Here is a 17,800-nt window from a genome sequence, read left to right as displayed (position 1 = left end):
ATTCTAGTCAGGAATTCTTCCATTCCAACTATTATGGCCTTCTCAGATATAAATATGGTTTAAGCATGGAGGAGTCTGTTCTGTTCTATGGCAAAGGAAGCAAATGATTTTAAAGCAGAAATGAACCACTCCTCTGCAATTCATTCTTCCTGGTTAGGGCACTTCTTTGTTCTCCTGCCTAACTTGATTTTGGAAGCCTGTTGCAGAACACCAGACTTACGGTTTGCTGTGTTAGTCGCTCAATCATGTCTTGACTCTCTGCGACTCGTGGACTGAAGCCTGCCAGGCTCCTCTGGCTGTGGAATTCTCCAGGCAAGAATACTGGAGTGGGTAGCCTTTCCCTTCTCCAGGAAATCTTCCTGACCCAGGGATTGAACCTGAGTCTCCCACATTGCAGGCAGATTCTTTACTGGGTGAGTCACCAGGGAAGGTACACCTTATGGTTTGGCAGTATTTAATTATTATTTAATAGCTATTGCTCACAACTCCTCTCTATAGATTAATTATCCATTTGTGATCATCTAGTTTGTATATTTTTTATACCTATTATCCAATTAAACACCTTTTATTGATACCTTCTGATAAACTTTTGACCATTTCTAACGTGTTAGTGATTTCTTAAGGGAGAGGGAAGTAGGCATAAAAAAATTGGAGGTAGAGTCCTTGTTAATTGGATTTCTTATTCAGAGAAGGGATAGTACAGGGAAGAGATGGGGAGAAGAGATTCCTTCAGAGTCAAATGGTCCTGTAGGATGAAGGTCACTTGCTCCCAGTCTTTGCTTGATAGATGCTTAATAAATACTTGCTGAGTTAAAAATAATTTTTGTATTGCTATTTCTTGTTTAGTTCACTAAGTCGTGTCCAACTCTTTTGCGACCCTACAGGCTGTAGTCCTCCAGGCTCCTTTGTCCATGGGATTTCCCAGGCAAGAATAATGGAGTGGGTTGCCATTTCCTTCTCCAGGGGATTTTCCTGACCCAGGTATTTCTCCTGCATTGGCAGGCACTTTCATTACCACTGAGCCACCAGGACAGCCCCTATTGCTATTTCTATCACCTACTATAACTGCAAATTGATTGTGTTCTAAATGGATGCAGAATCTGGTTAAGGAAGCATAGAATATGGCCTTGGATGACTGTTGCCTCGTTTCCCACTGATACAAGCTCTGTGAGATATCCAAGGTTCTCGTGATACCTCAGGCTTCCAAGTAACATACCTGGTCCTAGCCTTCCAAAAGCTAGAACTTTGTTCTTTCTTTTTCCTTCTTGTCTGTGATCTAGACTTCTAGTCCTTTGGGACTGACCATAATTATGAACCAATTTTTTAAGGATATCTGTGATATTTGCTACAGTAATATTTATTAACATCTACATTTTAGTGGGCCCTTTCTAAAGACTCTACTAAAATCAGAGGAATAATTTTAATAGTTGACATTTTAGGTAGTGTGGCTAACTCTTCTAGGATTCTAAAATTAAACCTCAACAGGTACTGGCTTTCCTTATTAGGCAGGAAAGCAGTGGCTAATCCTGATTGATTTCTCCACACCAACACCACCCCAACATAATTTCCCTCCCCAAAGTTAGTGGCACAGTTCCCTATGAAGTCAAAGACTCCTGAGTGGTAATAATAGTGATTAATATTCCTGCCAGGGAAAAGAAAGAAACTGCTCACCTGCTGGGACGTATTAACTTTTCACATTCTCAGGGAATGCTGTGAACACTGAAAGATGTGACTTACTAAAGAAACTCAAATAGTGGAAGAGAATTCATTTGTCTTCTGGAAAAGGAACAATTAACTCTCTTCTCATTAGCATATTTCATTAGTAGCATTTGCGGTAAATACAACACACCTCTCTTACAACATAGCTTATTACAAAAATCCTAGTATATCAAGGATTCACTTTGTTCCCTGAGACATAATTTCCTAGAGAAATAGCTTGATTTAATTCAATCAGTGCAAAGCAAGATTAGCCTTATATCCACAAGATCATTACACAACTCAGTTAAACAAATATTAACTTTACAACCACTGTGCAAAAAGCACTGACATTTGGAGAGTCCTTTGGCATTGTGTTATATTAGCTCCTCACATCAACTCTGTCTGGCTATCTATCATCTGTGTTTTACAGTTGAGGAAACTGAGGTTGAAGGCAATCAGTGACCTGATACTAAAGTTCACCCAGCTGACATGCAGTAGAGCCAGGACTTGAACTGTCTCTCACTTACCATAACTTCTTGAGAAGGTAGTAAGTTATACTCTTGTTCTCGGGAAGCTTACAGGCATCAAAAAGGGTTCCACTCTACTGAGGACTGCAGTGCACAAGAAAACATCACTTATCCAGAATACTTACAGACAGAAGTATTAAAATACATTTAATTTTCAAGTCAGAGTGGAAACATTTCTAATACATATGGTATACTCCACCAACTACAATAGATATAATCACGGTGATAAAGGACCTTTTCATTGCTTTAGAATCCCAAAATAGAGCAGTCCCGAATGTTAAAGAGTCAGAAGACTTAGGAAATGAATGAAGAAAAAGCTTTGGCTTTTGGGCCTGACTGGTCTCTAGTTTTAGGTCCATTTTCTAACCCACAGATTCAAATGCCCAAGACAAGATCACATGCATGCCCACTGTAAAAACTGGTCCATAAAGTGCCCCCAAATAACATTGTTATTTCTATAAATGAGCCATTTATTTTACTGTCAGATAAAATATTTCATTTTGCAGAACAGGTGTTTCTGGTTTCTCTTTTAAAAATATACAAAATAACATATAAATAGAGGCTTTGATTTGGGTGGTTGAAAGTCTCTCTTGCAGACAGAGTCCTCTTTATTTAAAAAAAAAATTGAGGGGAAATTTGCAAACATAAAATTAGCCATTTTAAAGTGTATACTGTGATGACATCTAGTACATTCACATCTAGTACATTTCCACTCATGTTTTCTTGTGATGTACAACCATCATCTCTATCTTGGGCTAAGACATTTTTACACCCTCAAAGGAGACCTTGTACATATTAAGAAGTCACTCTCCATTCCTACCCACCCCCTGGCAACCACTATTCTGCTTTCTGTCTCTGTGGGTTTATCTGTCCTAGATTCTTCAAAGAAATGGAATCATACAATACATGACCTCTGTGTCTGACTTCTTTCACTTAGCATGTTTTCAAGATCCATGTTGTAGCATATATTGGTATTTCATTTCTTTCTTTGGCTGAATATAATATCCCATTGTATGGGTATAAAACATTTTGTTTATTCATTCATTTGTTGATGGACATTTGTTTCTACCTTTTGGCTCTTGCAAATAATGCTACTACCAACATTTGTATACAAGTATTTGTTTGAATACTTGGTCTTAAGTCTTTTCGATATCTACCCAGGAATGGCACTGTTGGGATATGCTAATTCTATGGTTAACTTTTTGTAGACCTACAAAACTGTTTTCCACAGCAGCTAATGGAAGATAAACACTTTATCTTCCAACCATCAGCGTGCAATGTCTTCACATTCTTGTCAACATTTTCCATTTCAAAAAAAATATAGTCATCTTGGTGAGGATGAAGGTTATCTCGTTATGGTTTTGATTTGCCTTTCCCTGATAACCAGTAACGTTGAACATCTTTACCAGTGCTTGTTAGCCATTTATATACTAATATCTTTTTTGAGAAAAGTTTATTCAAATCCTTTGCTCAGTTTAATTGGGTTATGTGCCTTTTTATTATTGAATTATGAGATATTTGAATTATGATATATATGAGATTATTATATATTTGAATACAAATCTCTTGTTGGGTGTATGACCTTCGTGCGAGTTTTTCATTAAAATTATTGTACTTTTTAGGTTCAGAATTTCTGTTTGTTTTCTTTTCATAACTTTTATATATTTATTGTTAGTCTCTGTTCAGACATTAGTCTCCTGGTTTCCTTTAGTTCTTGGTCTATGATTTTTCTTTATTTCTTGATCATATTTAAGGCTGTTGATTTAAAATCATTGTCTAGTAAGTCCAATGTTTCTCCAATGACAGTTTGTTAGTTTTTTTTTCCCCATAGGAATGGGCCACAATTTCTTTTTTCTTTGAATGCCTCTTAATTTTTTGCTGAAAACTAGACATTCTGAATATTGTGATATGGTAACTTTGGTAAGCAGATTCTTCCTTCTTCTCAGGGTTCATTGATATTTCTTTGTGTGCTTTGTATTGTTTATTTAGTGACTTTTCAAACTATTTTGAAAGACATTCTTTGTTATATATGCTCTCTGAAGTCTCTGTTACTTAAGCTTGTGTCAGCTCATGTTTGGATAAAGAGTTATTTAAATTCCCAGAACAAAAAGAGAATGAAAAAAAGACAAGGAAAAAACCTCTCCTGGTCTTTGCAGATTGGCTCTGTGATGGACCTTCCTTGAAAACTTGGCCAGGCCATTTACAACCTCATCTTGGCATTCACTTCCTACTGATGCTGATCCTAAAGATCAGGGAGAGATTAAAGCATAGGGCCCTATCTTGTCTTTCCTGAGAATGTATCCTGCTCTGGGCATGTGCTTGGCTTTCTAGGTTCTTCCTTATTTTTATCTTGTTCCCTCTTCACTTTTGATGAAGTTGCCATAGAAGATCCAAGCCTTATTTTACATCATTACTTCAGAAAGAGGCATATCATCTTTCTTCTTTCTACCTTCAATCTAAGCCAGAGAGAGTACTAGAATATTCTTTAAATTCTGAAAATCTGGCCGGACCTTCTATTGCTGTAGTTTCTGCTAACCTATTACTGCATGTAACCATGAATATGACTTCAGAGAACTGGAAGCTGGGCCATAGGAGGATGAGATATAGATAAGATAAATTTCATTAGAGAAAGGGAGGAAAGCTCAAGACTAGTATTATTACATGTATCCAAACTGGTCTTCCACTTGTGCATGATGACATAAGGAACTTACCCTAGAATGTAAATCAATGCACCACTTCCTTTACTGAAAAAGTCTTGCCATTGAAAACAAAATCAGGACTTTCCTAATGGTCCAGTGGTTAAGAATCTGCCTTGTAATGCACGGGTTACTGGTTGTATCCCTGGTCCAGGAAGATCCCACGTGCTGCAGGGAAGCTAATCCCATGTACCACAACTGCTGAGCCTGTGCTCTAGAACACAAGAGCCACAGCTGCTGAGCCTGAATGCTGCAACCACAGAAGACCACTTGCCCTAGAGCCTGTGCTCTGCACTGAGAAGCCACTGCAATGAGAAGATCATGCATCACAACTAGAGAGCAGCCCTTGCTCACCACAACTAGAGAAAGCCCATGTGTAGCAACAAGGCCCCAGTGCAGTTAAAAATAAATAATGATTAATTAAAAATATATAAAATAAAAAAAAAAACCCCAAAAGACAGTTAAACTAAACTGTGTCATTAGTAAATCAGTTTACATTCTGGCACAAATTCTTCCTCTTACCATAGACTGGTAACAAAATCTTTGTGGGCTGGAATTGATCTAAGAATCACAGTTTGAAACCCCATGAAATAGATGGTAAAGTGGATTTTAAAAAGTGTACACCCACAAGGACAAAGAGAACAGGACAGAAGAAATAAGAAAATTTCAGAAACTGGAAAGCTGTTGGACAATAACTAACTTTAGAAGACCAAGAAAGAGAAATTCCTAGCTAGTATGATATAGGCCAAAAAGTAATCTGGCTTATATCACCAAATATCTGTAATAGACAGCACCAGGTACCTCTGGAAGTCAAGACAAAGACTGAACTAACAACAGGAAGATTCATTGCAAGCCTGTTGCAGAAGCAGTTAGACCCTAGACCACCTCCCTCACTGCTTAGTCCAGTGTCTGCTTTCCCCTCATTCTGACAAAAGATTGGTCAGTTAGCCTCAAAAGGGGGTGAAAGAGAGAGTCTCTAAACTGGAAGATACCAGGCACAGTTGAGAGCATGGAATGTTCTGAAAGCAAAAGTTTATTTATTAAAAATTGAGCATCCCAACCCTTATTCTCCACTCAGTTCTTAGAATACTGGCAACCAGGCCTTTACTGGTTTTAACCCATGTGGTGCTAGTGGTAAAGAATCTGCCTTTCATTGCAGGAGATGCAGAAGATGTAGGTTCAATCCTTAGATCAGGATTGCCTGGAGTAGGAAATGGCAACCCACTCCAGTATTCTTGCCTGGAAAATTCTATGGACAAAGGAGCCGTGTGGGCTACAGTCCATGGGGTCGCAAAGAGTCGGATACGACGGAGTGACTGAGGACTTTACCATTCAGATAAGAAATTGAAAGAACTTCTCTGGGAAAGTGATAAATCAAAAAGGAAAGACCAAATATCTAGAATTTCCAAAGGACATGGCCCAGTTGGATTACTCTGTAGAGAAAATCCCACTTGACAGGTCCCATCCATATGCAGAGACTTCCAATCATCTTTTTAGTGACCACTCTTAAGTAAAAGTAGATAGCCGGGGATTATGGACATTTAAGGAAAGCATTTAATATGAAATACTGAGACTTAAAAGACAAAAAACTAATTGCAGGAAGGCTTGTGGGGAGAAGTATATTTCCCAAAATTATTAATATTTTTAGAGTTTTAAAAGGTATGGCATTCACTCAACAATAACAGGATATTTTAAAAAGGTTTACAGAACAAGAACAGTAACATCAAGATCTTGCAAATTAAATATTAAAAGCCAATTACATAGAAGGATTTATTAATAAAATTGAGGAAATCTCCCATAAAGTAAAACAAAAGCTCAAAAAGGGGAGATGTAAGACAGAAAAAAAAAAAAAAGATTCAACTTTAGAATAGGAACTCCAGAAAGAAAAAATAGGGGCAGAGGTGGGGGAGAAGGAAGTCATTAAAGAAGTAAATTAAGAAAATTTGCAGAATAAAAGGACTCACCAAATGGCTAGCATAATGGGCAAAAACAGTCCATTACTAAGAAATTTCAGGACAAAAAGAAAATCTTTTAGTCTTTGAAACTGAGAGTGAAGGAGAGAGAAGTATGTTTTATATGAAGTTTCAGAGATTAGACTTGCATTTTATTATTCAATAACGACTCTAGAAGTCAAAATATAATGTGAAAATGTATTTAAAATTCATCAGGAAAACAGATTCCAAGCTAGAATTATATACTTAGCTAAACAATTAACTCTTTGTAAGGGAAGAATATGCTCAAAAATCCTTCAGGCTAGGCTTCAGCAAGTACCTGAATCAAGAACTTCCAGATGTACAAGCTGGGTTTAGAAAAGGCAGAGATCTAATTGCCGACATTCTCTGGATCATAGAGAAAGCAAGGGAATTCCATTAAAAAATCTATCGTTTCATTGACTATGCTAAAGCCTTTGACTATGTGAATCAGCAATCTGTGGAAAACTCTTAAAGAGGTGGGAATACTAGACCATCTTACGTGTTTCCTGAGAAACCTGTATGCAGATCAAGAAGCAAGTTAGAACCTTAAATGGAAAAACTGACTGGTTCAAAATTGAGAAATGAGTGCAAGGCTGTGTATTGTCACCTGTTTATTTAACTTATATGCAGAGCACATCACAAGCTGGAATCAAGATTGCTGGGAGAAATAACCTCAGATGTGCAGATGATACCATTCTAATGGCAGAAAGTGAAGAGTAACTATAAAAGCCTGTTGATGAAGGTGAAAGAGGAGAGTGAAAAAGCCAGCTTAGAACTCAATATTTAAAAAACTAAGACAGGGCATCCAGCCCCATCACTTCATGGCAAATGAAAGAAGAAAAGGTAGAAGCAGTGACAGATTTTCTCTTCCTGGGCTCAGAAATCACTGTGGGTGTTGACTACAACCATGAAATTAGAAGATCATTGCTTCTTGGAAGGAAAGCTATGACAAACCTAGCCAGTTTATTAAAAAGCAAAGACATCACTTTGCCGACTAAACTCTGTATAGTGAAGGCTATGGTCTTTCTAGTAGTCATGTACAGATATGAGAGTTGGACCATAAGGAAAACAGAGTGCCAAAGAATTGATTTTTTCGAGCTGTGGTGCTGGAGAAGACTCTGGAGAGTCCTTTGGACAGCAAGGAGATTAAACCAATCAACCCTAAATCCTCATTGGAAAGACTGATGCTGAAGCTGAAGCTTCAACACTTTGGCCACCTGGTGCAAAGAGCTGCCTCATTGGAAAAAAACCCTGATGCTGAGAAAGATTGAAGGCAGAGGGAGAAGAGGGTGACAGAGGATGAGATGGTTGGGTGGCATCACCAGTTCACTGGACACGAACTTGGGCGAACTCCAGGAGATAGTGAGGGACAGGGAGGCCTGGCGTGCTACAGTCCATGGGGTTGCAGAGTCAGATATGGCTTGGCGACCGAACAACAGAGGAAGAATAAAGAAATATTGAGATAACCAAGGCTTCAAAAATTTTATCTCCCATACTCTCTTTCTTAGAAAGTTATTAGAAGATGTTCTCTGCCAAGATGAAGGACTAAAGCAAGAAATTGGAAAATTGTGGGTCTCGGGAAGCTGGGAACCCAGTGAGAGAGAGAGAGAGAGAGAGAGAGAGAACATGAGGCATGCAAAGGGGGGATCTCAAGATGACAGCTGAGCAGCAGGTCTAAATAGCAACCCAGTCCATATTTGAGCAAGTCAGAGACTCCTGAGATATTTTTCCAAGAAGAAAGAATTAATAGACTACTGTATCTAATGTGTTTAAGAGAAGAAAGTTACAAAATTGGCGGAGAGTTTGGGGTTAATTTAGTGTAAAAAGTAATGGGCAAAAAAAAAAATTAAAAGGTGAAAGAATGAAAGACAGATATTCTTGGGCTGTAGTGGTCTCACTGAACCTCATAAGAAAGCCTGACTCCAAATTGCCCAGCCATGGAATTCCTGGATTCCTGACTCAGAGGAAATGAATGAGATAATAAATGTTCATTGTGGTTTTAAACCTGACCTAGTTGGTTGGTTGTGCGTACTCAGTTGTGTCTAACTCTTTGAGACCTCGTGGACTGTAGCCCACCAGGTTCCTCTGTCCATGGAATTTTCCAGCAAGAATACTGGAGTGGGTTGCCATTTCCTTCTCCTGGGCATCTTCCCTACCCAGGAGTCAAACTGACATTTCCTGCATCGCCTGTGTTGGCAGGGGGATTCTTTATCACTGCGCCCACAGGGAAGCCCCAAACCTAATCTAAGTTTTAGGTTAATGTAGTATGTAGCAATAGATAACTAATACAGATTTTGGTGCCTGGAAGTAGGCTGTTGCCACAATGAAAACTTAAAAACAGGGGAGTGGTTTTGGAATGGATTGGTCGGAGGAAGTTGTAAGGATCTTGAGATAGTGAAAAGACTGGAGACTCTTGTTAAGACTGTTATTAAAAGTGTGATAACTTGTGAGAAAGTTACCAGCAAGGACTTTGGGAGAAAAAGGAAAATGTTATTGGAAACTAGAGGAAAGGAGATCCTTGCTACATTGTGGCCAAAAAAAAAAAAAAAAAGCAATATTGTTACCAACAGTAATATGCAAAGTAGAAATTATATTTATCAACTGGGTGACATTGCAAAGGAAATTTCCAGACAGTGCTGGAAGTGCTGCATGCCTGCTTCTTGCTGCCTATAGTAAAATGCAAAGCGGACTGCCTTAAAGGAAGGAATGATTGCTCAGTCAGTAAAGAATCTGCCTGCAGTGCAGATCCCTGGTTGGGAAGATCCTCTGGAGAAGGAAATGGCAACCCGCTCCAGTATTCTTGCCTGGAAAATCCTATGGACAGTAGTCTGGAGGGCTACAGTCCATGGAGTCACAAGAGTCAGACATGACTTAGCAACTAAACCAACACCATTATAAATAAAGGAATTGTTGGGTTTGAAATTTCTCAGCCCCTCTGATGGCAAATGATACTAAAATTAGAGATAGCTTTCCAGCAAAGGTTAAGAGCAGGGTGCAATCTGAAAGATATAGTCTAAAAATGAACCCAAGATGTGACTATAATATGTTTGTTATGATTTCAAAAGATTTAAGACAGTGCCTCAAAGAAAACCTTCAGACAATAAGGGCTTCTAGGTAGCTTAAGAGTGTTGTCCCTCAGCAGCCTTTGCAGAATATGTAGAGAAAGCCTTTTCTCAGAAATTTGTGGGTAAGCCTTTTGCGCAATGGTATGAAGCTTAATGTTGGAAAAGGAAATGGCAACCCACTCCAGTATTCTTGCTGGGATATTTCCATGGACAGAGGAGCCTGGTGGGCTATAATCCATGGGGTTGCAAAGAATCAGACACGACTGAGTGACTAACACACACACACCTGAAGCCTAATAAGATTCATAAAAGACCTGCAAAGAGAATTGTATTTGCAGAAACACCACCAACTTGGATTTAAAGGAACAGCTAGAACTAAATGAAGCCTTTGGGCCTCAAAAGTTGTGGAGAGCATGAAGCAGTCTGTAGAAACTACTCAGCCACAAACATGGGCTACCTTTCATGGAAAAGGAGGGATGACTCAGAGAGTAGAACCAAGACTGGAGAATCATTCTATGCTCTGAGCTCTAATCAAAGAATTGTCAACATGTGCCTGATAGATTTCAGATTTGCTGGTGATGAGTAACTCCTCTAAATCTCCTGATTCCCCTTTTTGGAAAGGAGGGTCTGAAGCAACTACCCTTTGCCTGTCTCACCATTTTATAGTTTGAGTATGTGCTGCAAAGAAGTTACCTCTGTAGTTCAGACTGAGCGAAACTCCACATGAGGAGCGCCATCCACAAGTTACTTTAAACACTGAGATCCTACACTTTAAGCTTATGCTATAAATGGATGAGACTTTGAGGTGGTTGTGGGAGGACTAAAGATATTTTGCATTTAGGAGGAATTACTTAGTTTGTAAATAATTTGTCACCAGAGTGTATAGTGTGGTAGTTTAAAAATGTCTTCAAATTCTTTGATACTCCTCCCTTCAAAAGGTGGAGCTGAATTCCACTCCATTTGAAAGTGGGCCAGATTTAGTGACTTGCTTCTGAGGGTAGGTCATAAAAGGGCAGCTTCTGCCTGGTATACACTCCATCTCTCTCTTGCTCTCTTTTCCTGTCCCACACCCATTTCTCTCTCAGATCATTCATTCTTTAGGAAAGCCAGGTGCCATGTTGTGAGGATACTTAAGGAGAGTTAGAGGGACCCAGAGGGAGAGTTAGAGGGACCCAGATGAGGAGGAAGTGAGGCCTCTTGCCAAAGTCCAGCACCCATGTGCCAGTAATGTATAAAAGTCACCTGGAAAATAAATCCGTCATCCCCATTTGAGCCTTCAGGTGACTGCAGCTCTGACTGACAACTTGCCTGCAACCTTGTGAGAAATTCTGAGACCGCTCAGCTGTTCCTAAATGCCAGACACAGAGACCATATGAGATAATAAATGTTTATTGTTTTGATCCACTGAGTTGGGGCAATGTCTTCTGCAGCAAAGAGCTTAGCACTGGATCTAGCCAAAATTATGATGCAATCATAAGGGGAGGATAACAGACCTCTCAAAATCTATCTACCTAAATATATAAAGTGAATTTTCTATGATCATGTTAAAGTGAAAGTGAAAGTCTCTCAGTCGTTATCTGACTCTTTGCTACCGCATAGACTATACAGACCATGGAGTTCACCAGGCCAGAATACTGGAGTGGGTAGCTGTTCCCTTCTCCAGGGGATCTTCCCAACCTAGAGTTTGAACCCAGGTCTTCCACATTGCTTGCAGATTTTTTACCAGCTGAGCCACAAGGGAAGCCCTGATCATGTTAAAACTGGGAAGCAATAAGTTTTTTCATATTTTTCACAGTGATAGACCAGTAAAATATAACCAGTATTCTTTGCATCTGTCTTTAAAAATAAGTAGACAGAGAAAAAGCAAAGAATTTTAGAGATGGGAGGAAGCTAAGAGATTATGTAATTCAAGTCTTCTGTTTGGAGGGAACTTTAGAAGTAGTAGGGGTGCAATAAATGGTTTTGGTGTATATATGACATATATCTATTTATCCTTAAGGTATTATTTAGAATTTTGATTTATCAAAATTACACCTATACATAGTTAACTGAAAGTGAAAGTGTTAGTCGCTCAGTCATGTCTGATTCTTTTCAACTCCCTGGACTGTAGCCCGCCAGGCTCCTCTGTCCATGGGATTTTCCAGGCAAGAATACTGGAGTGGGTTGCCATTTCCTTCTCCAGGGGATCTTCCCGACCCAGGAATCGAAGCTGGGTCTCCTGCATTGCAGGCAGATTCTTTATTGTCTGAGCCACCAGAGAAGGTTTTTAAACTATGTTTAATACATAGTTAAACAATCCAATATTACTAATGTCTTTCTTATAAAATACAGTCCTGGGTCCACTTTCCCAGCTCTTGTTGCTGAAAGCAGCCTCTTTTATCTTTTATCATGACTCTTCTGATAATCACCCTCACAGATCTAGATAATAAGATTATAGTATTGTTTCTTGATTTATTAGCTTTAGAGAGTATTTACTGACTTCCCATTATGATCGTGGAGAATTTCTTACCCCAACTTCCCCCCTCCATTTTCCTAGTAGAATTACAATTTTCAATTAAGTTAATGCTTATTACACTAGAAATATAAATATTGTTCACTGTTGAGTCAAGTAGTGTGCAGTGATTATCTGTCTTTGTATGGATGTTTGTTTTCTTGGAGTTATTTCCTTTGTTTCATTTGCTATATTTTTTATATATGTACAGCTTGTTTGTTCCTAATGCATTAATAGATCTGTTGAATGCCTGCCTGATGATCATTGTTTCAAATTCAAACACATCAAATCATCCATCCATTCTTTCCTTTTGTTTCATCTGCTGTATTTTCTATATATGTACAGCTTGTTTGTTCCTAATGCATAAATAGATCTGTTGAATGCCTGGCTGGTGATCATTGTTTCAAATTCAAACACATCAAATAATCCATCCATTTCATTTTATCTGTCCTGGACCTCCCTCCACAGCTCAATAGCTCTAACCTCCCTCCTCTAGCTCTAATTTGGACAGTTTCTGTCTAGACTGGCTGTCATGCTAGGACTCTCCTTAGCTGTTCTGGTTTGGGAATTGTTTTTGAAAGATTTTGCTAATGTGAATATAACTAAAATGAAGAAACATTAATATTTTAAAGAGAATTCTACATTATTAATATATACTGCCTCTGTGTCCTAGATTCACCAGCATGTGAAGTCACATAAAATGAGGTCACATTTGCTTTTGATGCCCACATTTCTGTGGCTCAAGTCTTCACAGTTTGAATGCACCTTTGCAATTTTGCAAAGTCCCCTCTGAGTTTTTCTGAGTCAATAAAAGGGATGTACTTACTAACTAGTCTATCCACTGGTTACCACAAGGCATTTTCCATGTTCTTCCTCTTCTGCTGTGACCTCCTGGCCAATGTATATTGCCCTGAATTCTGTTTAAAGGTGCTAATGATATTCCTCATAGGATGGTTGTTGTATTAATATTTGCCGAGGGTGTTTTTTCCTGAAGTTGCCATTGTCAGGAATACCAGGGATACTACGCTTGATGGGAGGTAGTGAGAATGACCCTTCCCAATTCCACATCAATTTCCTAGTCCCTGTCCTCTGTTGCCTGAAGTTCAGAGCTCACAGTATCTTTCAGTTTCTCCATTTTGTAGTTTCCTACTTATACACCTGCCCATAGCCCCTTTTTCCAAACCAGTAATAATCAGAAGTCACAACTAGCTAAGTTTCCATTTCAGCAGGGGCATCGCAAAAGCCAGAAGGCTCAGAAACAGAGCTCGGTCACATAATTTATTCCCAAACCAGAATGTTCAACATTTTTATTCTAGTGAGCTTCTCAAGCCAGAGAAACAGTCAGCTTTAAAGTGAGATATAGTCTCCATTCTGGAGATAGAACACTACTTGCAACTTTCAAATAGTGGACCTCTTTCTCTGCTAAACAAGATTGTAAATGCCTCGGAATCTACTCTCAATCCAAGTACCACATTGCCAGCCTTCAGATATGTAGATGGTATCAACAGGAGAGCTGCTAGCAGACCACAACAGAGGAAGGACTTTCTCTTGTGAGATGTAAAGCACTACCGTGCTGATCTTTTTGGCCAAATGAGAGAAATTGTTTTCAAAATAAAGGCCAGAGAAACATTTCAAATAGTGCCTAAGACCCTTCAGCATCTTCCCTTGCCTCCCTGACAAGTGCTATCCCCTCCCTTTAATGTTCCAGTTTCCTTCATTTAGTGGATGAGGACAGTTAGAGTCCTCTGCACGAATGCTAAGTCGCTTCAGTCATGTCTGATTCTGTGCGACTCCATGGACTTGTAGCCTGACAGATCCCTCTCTCTATGGGATTCTCCAGTAAGAATATTGGTGTGGGTTGCCATGCCCTCCTTTAGGGGATCTTCCCAACCCAGAGACGGAACCCACATCTCTTATGTTTCCTGAATTAGCGTGAGGATTCTTTACCACCAGCACCACCTGACAGAGTCACACTTAACCTAATTCATAAGATGAGGAGCCAGGATTTCAATTCAGGTGTATTTGACTTCAAAACTGGTGGCTTTTTCCTGCTTACCTCATCATGATGAGTCACTTCCTTAGGATCACTACACAGGTGACTGTAGGAAGAGGAACTTATCTGGGAGCTACCAGCCATGTGGGTTATCTGGAATTTCCCTGGCATACATCCATGATGGTTTCCTGGTGACACATGGTCTGTGTTGAAGGAGATTCTGGATAGGATACCCCGTGTGAGCAAACTTAATTCCATACTTTAATGTCCCTCTTTTTTCTTCTAATGCCTCTTCCCCCATACCTCTTTTATGGAGAGACACCAGGCAACTGTTTGCTGATCCTGCACTCTACTCCCCATAAGTTATCTGAATAGCAGTTCTGGCTTACCTTTCCTATGACATCTGTTAACAGTTTGAGGGCCAGAGGATCATGAACCAAGGAGTCTGTATAAAAGGAACCAAGGTATTTCTTTGGGTTGGTTGGATTGTCCTGTGCACACAGATCAGGACGCATGCTGAATCCATGGGAGATTCTTCCAACTGTGAAGGGGAAGGAACCACCTGCAAGTAAAACGCATTCCTGAGAGGCTAGTGTTACTTGAAAAGGATTTTTTTCAATCCTCATGTTGTATGCAAGGAGAAGTTCCTATAGCCCAGCTAATTAACTACATTTACAGAGGACCTACTGGGTTCCAAATGCTGAGAGATGACCCAGAATAAAGGAGCCAGAATATAGAATGAAGTTAACTCATTTAGAAATTCAGATTTAAGGAATGCATCCTAGGGAGAGAAGCCAAGTGTGTAAAGATATGTGGTCAAGATTTTTAAAATGAAGTGTCTTATGATAGAAAAATACAGAGGCAACCTATCAGTTGGGAAATATTTAAATAATGATGGCATATCCATAAAACATATTGCTATACATACAACCATCAAAAATGATGATGGTCTGTACTCACTGACATTGAAAGATGTCTCTATATGCTGATGAGAAGGAAAAGCAGATTAGAGAACAGTATGTACAGCTGGATATTGTGTATGTAACCAAGAGTTCCAAACTCATTTACCTATACAGACAGGAAAGCAGGAAATGTAAAGGAATGAAACAAGCCTATTTCTAAACAATAGTGAATGGTAAAGACTACTGCAAACTGGAGAGCTTATGGTCTGACAGACAAAGCAAAATCAAGTAAACTGTGCCAGCCAAACTAAATTTGTCTGCCAAAGTGGAATTTGGTCCTTGAAACATGATATATTTTATAACTAAAACAGTGACTAGAAGGACCAAATTGTATCCCTCCAAAATTGTGTCCCTGATCCCCAGTGTGACTGTATCTGTAGGTAAGGCCTTTACTGAGATAATTAAGGTTAAATGAGGTCATAAGCTTGGACTGGTCCTCATAAGAAGAGGAAGACACACCTAACCTCTCTCTCTTCCTGTGAACACACACAGAAAAGGACAGGTGAGGACATAGGAAGGCAGCCTTCTGTAATCCAGGAAGAGTCTCACCAAAAACCAACCCTGCTGGCACCTTGATCCTGGAAATCCACAACTCTGAGAAGACACATTTCTGTGGTTTAAGCTGCCCAGACTGTGGTCGTATTTTGTTCTGGCAGCCCAAGCTGACCAATACAGATAGGGGCTTACCTCCATGTGCAAAGCACACTTTCAGTTTAGGAAACTTCTCAAACACTCCACCCATGATCATGGAACAGATGGCTGCAGTGGTCTCAGCTGGCATTCCTGGAAGAGGAAACAGTCATGATGTATAGGGATTGTCACCACAAGCAAGAGGTTCAGTGATGCTAATGGCAGGGGAATAGCACTTTACTGTAATTGTCAGTGCTGAGAAACACAGTTTCCCTGTGCCCCAGCATGGCTTGGTTTTATGCGGGCCATGACTTTGGCAAGCAGAAACCTTGGGACACCCCCATTTGCCACTTGCAAGTGAAGTCATCTAATGGCTAGAACAGTCAAGGAGCGAGAGGACCTGGCTTTTGTCCTGATTCTCCCAGCTTCCATTTTGGATTCAGTGGGTCAAGTAGAGTACAGTGAGTCTAGGCTGAACCCTTCTTCTTTCACTTTTTTTGCTTCTTGGCCTTTGAAACTGATATAATGCCCTTGAGTCTGGGGGTCTTCACCTGTGAAATGGGGACAGTACTGCCCATCTTGCAAGGCTATGCAAGGCCTTGCAAAGATGATATTGGGAAAGTTCTTGGCCAGAATTTCACATTACAGGTGCTCAACAAATATGAATTGCCTCCCTGTGTTTCAGTTTTCCTCATCTGTAAAATGGGAATTATAATGGTTAGTTCTTGCCAGTTAGTGAGTGCTCAGAAAGTATCAACTAATATTAATATTCCTGCCAAATCTTTGCTGCCCCCTTAGAGCTGAGGTTGAAAGTAACTGGATTAAAATGAATGATTTCAAGTGCTTTGTGCTTCTAGAAGAGGTGGCTGGCTGGTCCACACCTGATGCTTTCACGTCCATGGAGTCAATCTGGGCAATATTTCCAGATGACTGTTTTTCAGTCTGTGATTAAGAACTCTCTGTGGTGGAGAAGTAAATGGCAACCCACTCCAGTGTTCTTGCTTGGAAAATCCCATGGCCAGAGGAGCCTGGTAGGCTACAGTCTATGGGGTCATTAGTAAAGAGCATGTTTCATGTTTAAAAAAAAAAAAGAGAGAAGAACTCTCTGGGGCTCTGTGACTGAGCCCTGGGCCTTTTGGAGAAGCTGACTCTCTGGTTGCCAAATGGGGCTTTACTGGTTGCTCATCCTGCCTTAGGCCTGTCACTGTTCCATAGACAGAGAGGCCTCTGGCTCCCTCAATCCTTAGCCTCTGGAGAATTCTGGAAGCATGATGTATTCATCTCTATCTGGGAGTGGTTTGTGGGCAGAGTTTCCCTCCAGTGGGGGGATGAGTAGCATCACACGTGGACAGTAACCCCACGTACATTGTCCATATAGGAGCCAAAGTGGAATATTTATAATGTGAATTGGATCATGACCCCCACCCCCCGCCCGCTGGGAATTCTCCAGTCTGTTAAAGACTGCCTTTACATGCAGAATAAAATACTGAAAGTAGTCTGCTTGTTTATGATCTATGGACTTGTTTGTCACCTCTGGCTGCAGAAGGGCAGAGGTTTTGCCCATGCTTGGTATATCCTTAGTGCCAGGTACAGGGCCTGACCTGCTGGAAAGGATCAATATATATTTGTGTTGCAAAATAAGTTATGAGATGATCCTCTGTGTAAATGCTCTCTCCTTTGTTTTTCCTGTGGGAAGTTGCAATACAGATATGTTTGTGGGACTTGTCAAAATGTGTTGTGTGAATTGCGAAGAGATTTTCTTTGA

General features: G+C 39.9%; 1 protein-coding gene across 3 annotated transcripts in view; it reads right to left on the bottom strand.

The window, feature by feature from the left end:
* ACMSD (aminocarboxymuconate semialdehyde decarboxylase) overlaps positions 1–17,800 on the bottom strand; it is a 62,066-nt gene that overhangs the window by 13,789 nt on the left and 30,477 nt on the right. For 2 of the 3 annotated variants that reach the window (XM_010853640.1, XM_010853639.1), the window contains 2 exons: positions 16,093–16,188; positions 14,833–15,005 (listed from right to left, as the gene is read on the bottom strand). In XM_010853640.1, the coding sequence (XP_010851942.1) occupies positions 14,833–15,005; positions 16,093–16,188 (269 nt within the window). Of the gene's footprint in view, positions 1–2,225; positions 2,310–14,832; positions 15,006–16,092; positions 16,189–17,800 lie in introns of those variants that run through there. The other variant, XM_010853641.1, reaches the window with a different exon arrangement.

This window comes from Bison bison, unplaced genomic scaffold (genome assembly GCF_000754665.1).
Source record: "Bison bison bison isolate TAMUID 2011002044 unplaced genomic scaffold, Bison_UMD1.0 scf7180017864330, whole genome shotgun sequence".
Classification (NCBI taxonomy): domain Eukaryota; kingdom Metazoa; phylum Chordata; class Mammalia; order Artiodactyla; family Bovidae; genus Bison; species Bison bison.
The sequence above is the reverse complement of the archived record's forward strand: the minus strand, read 5'-3'. Positions and strand labels throughout refer to the sequence as shown.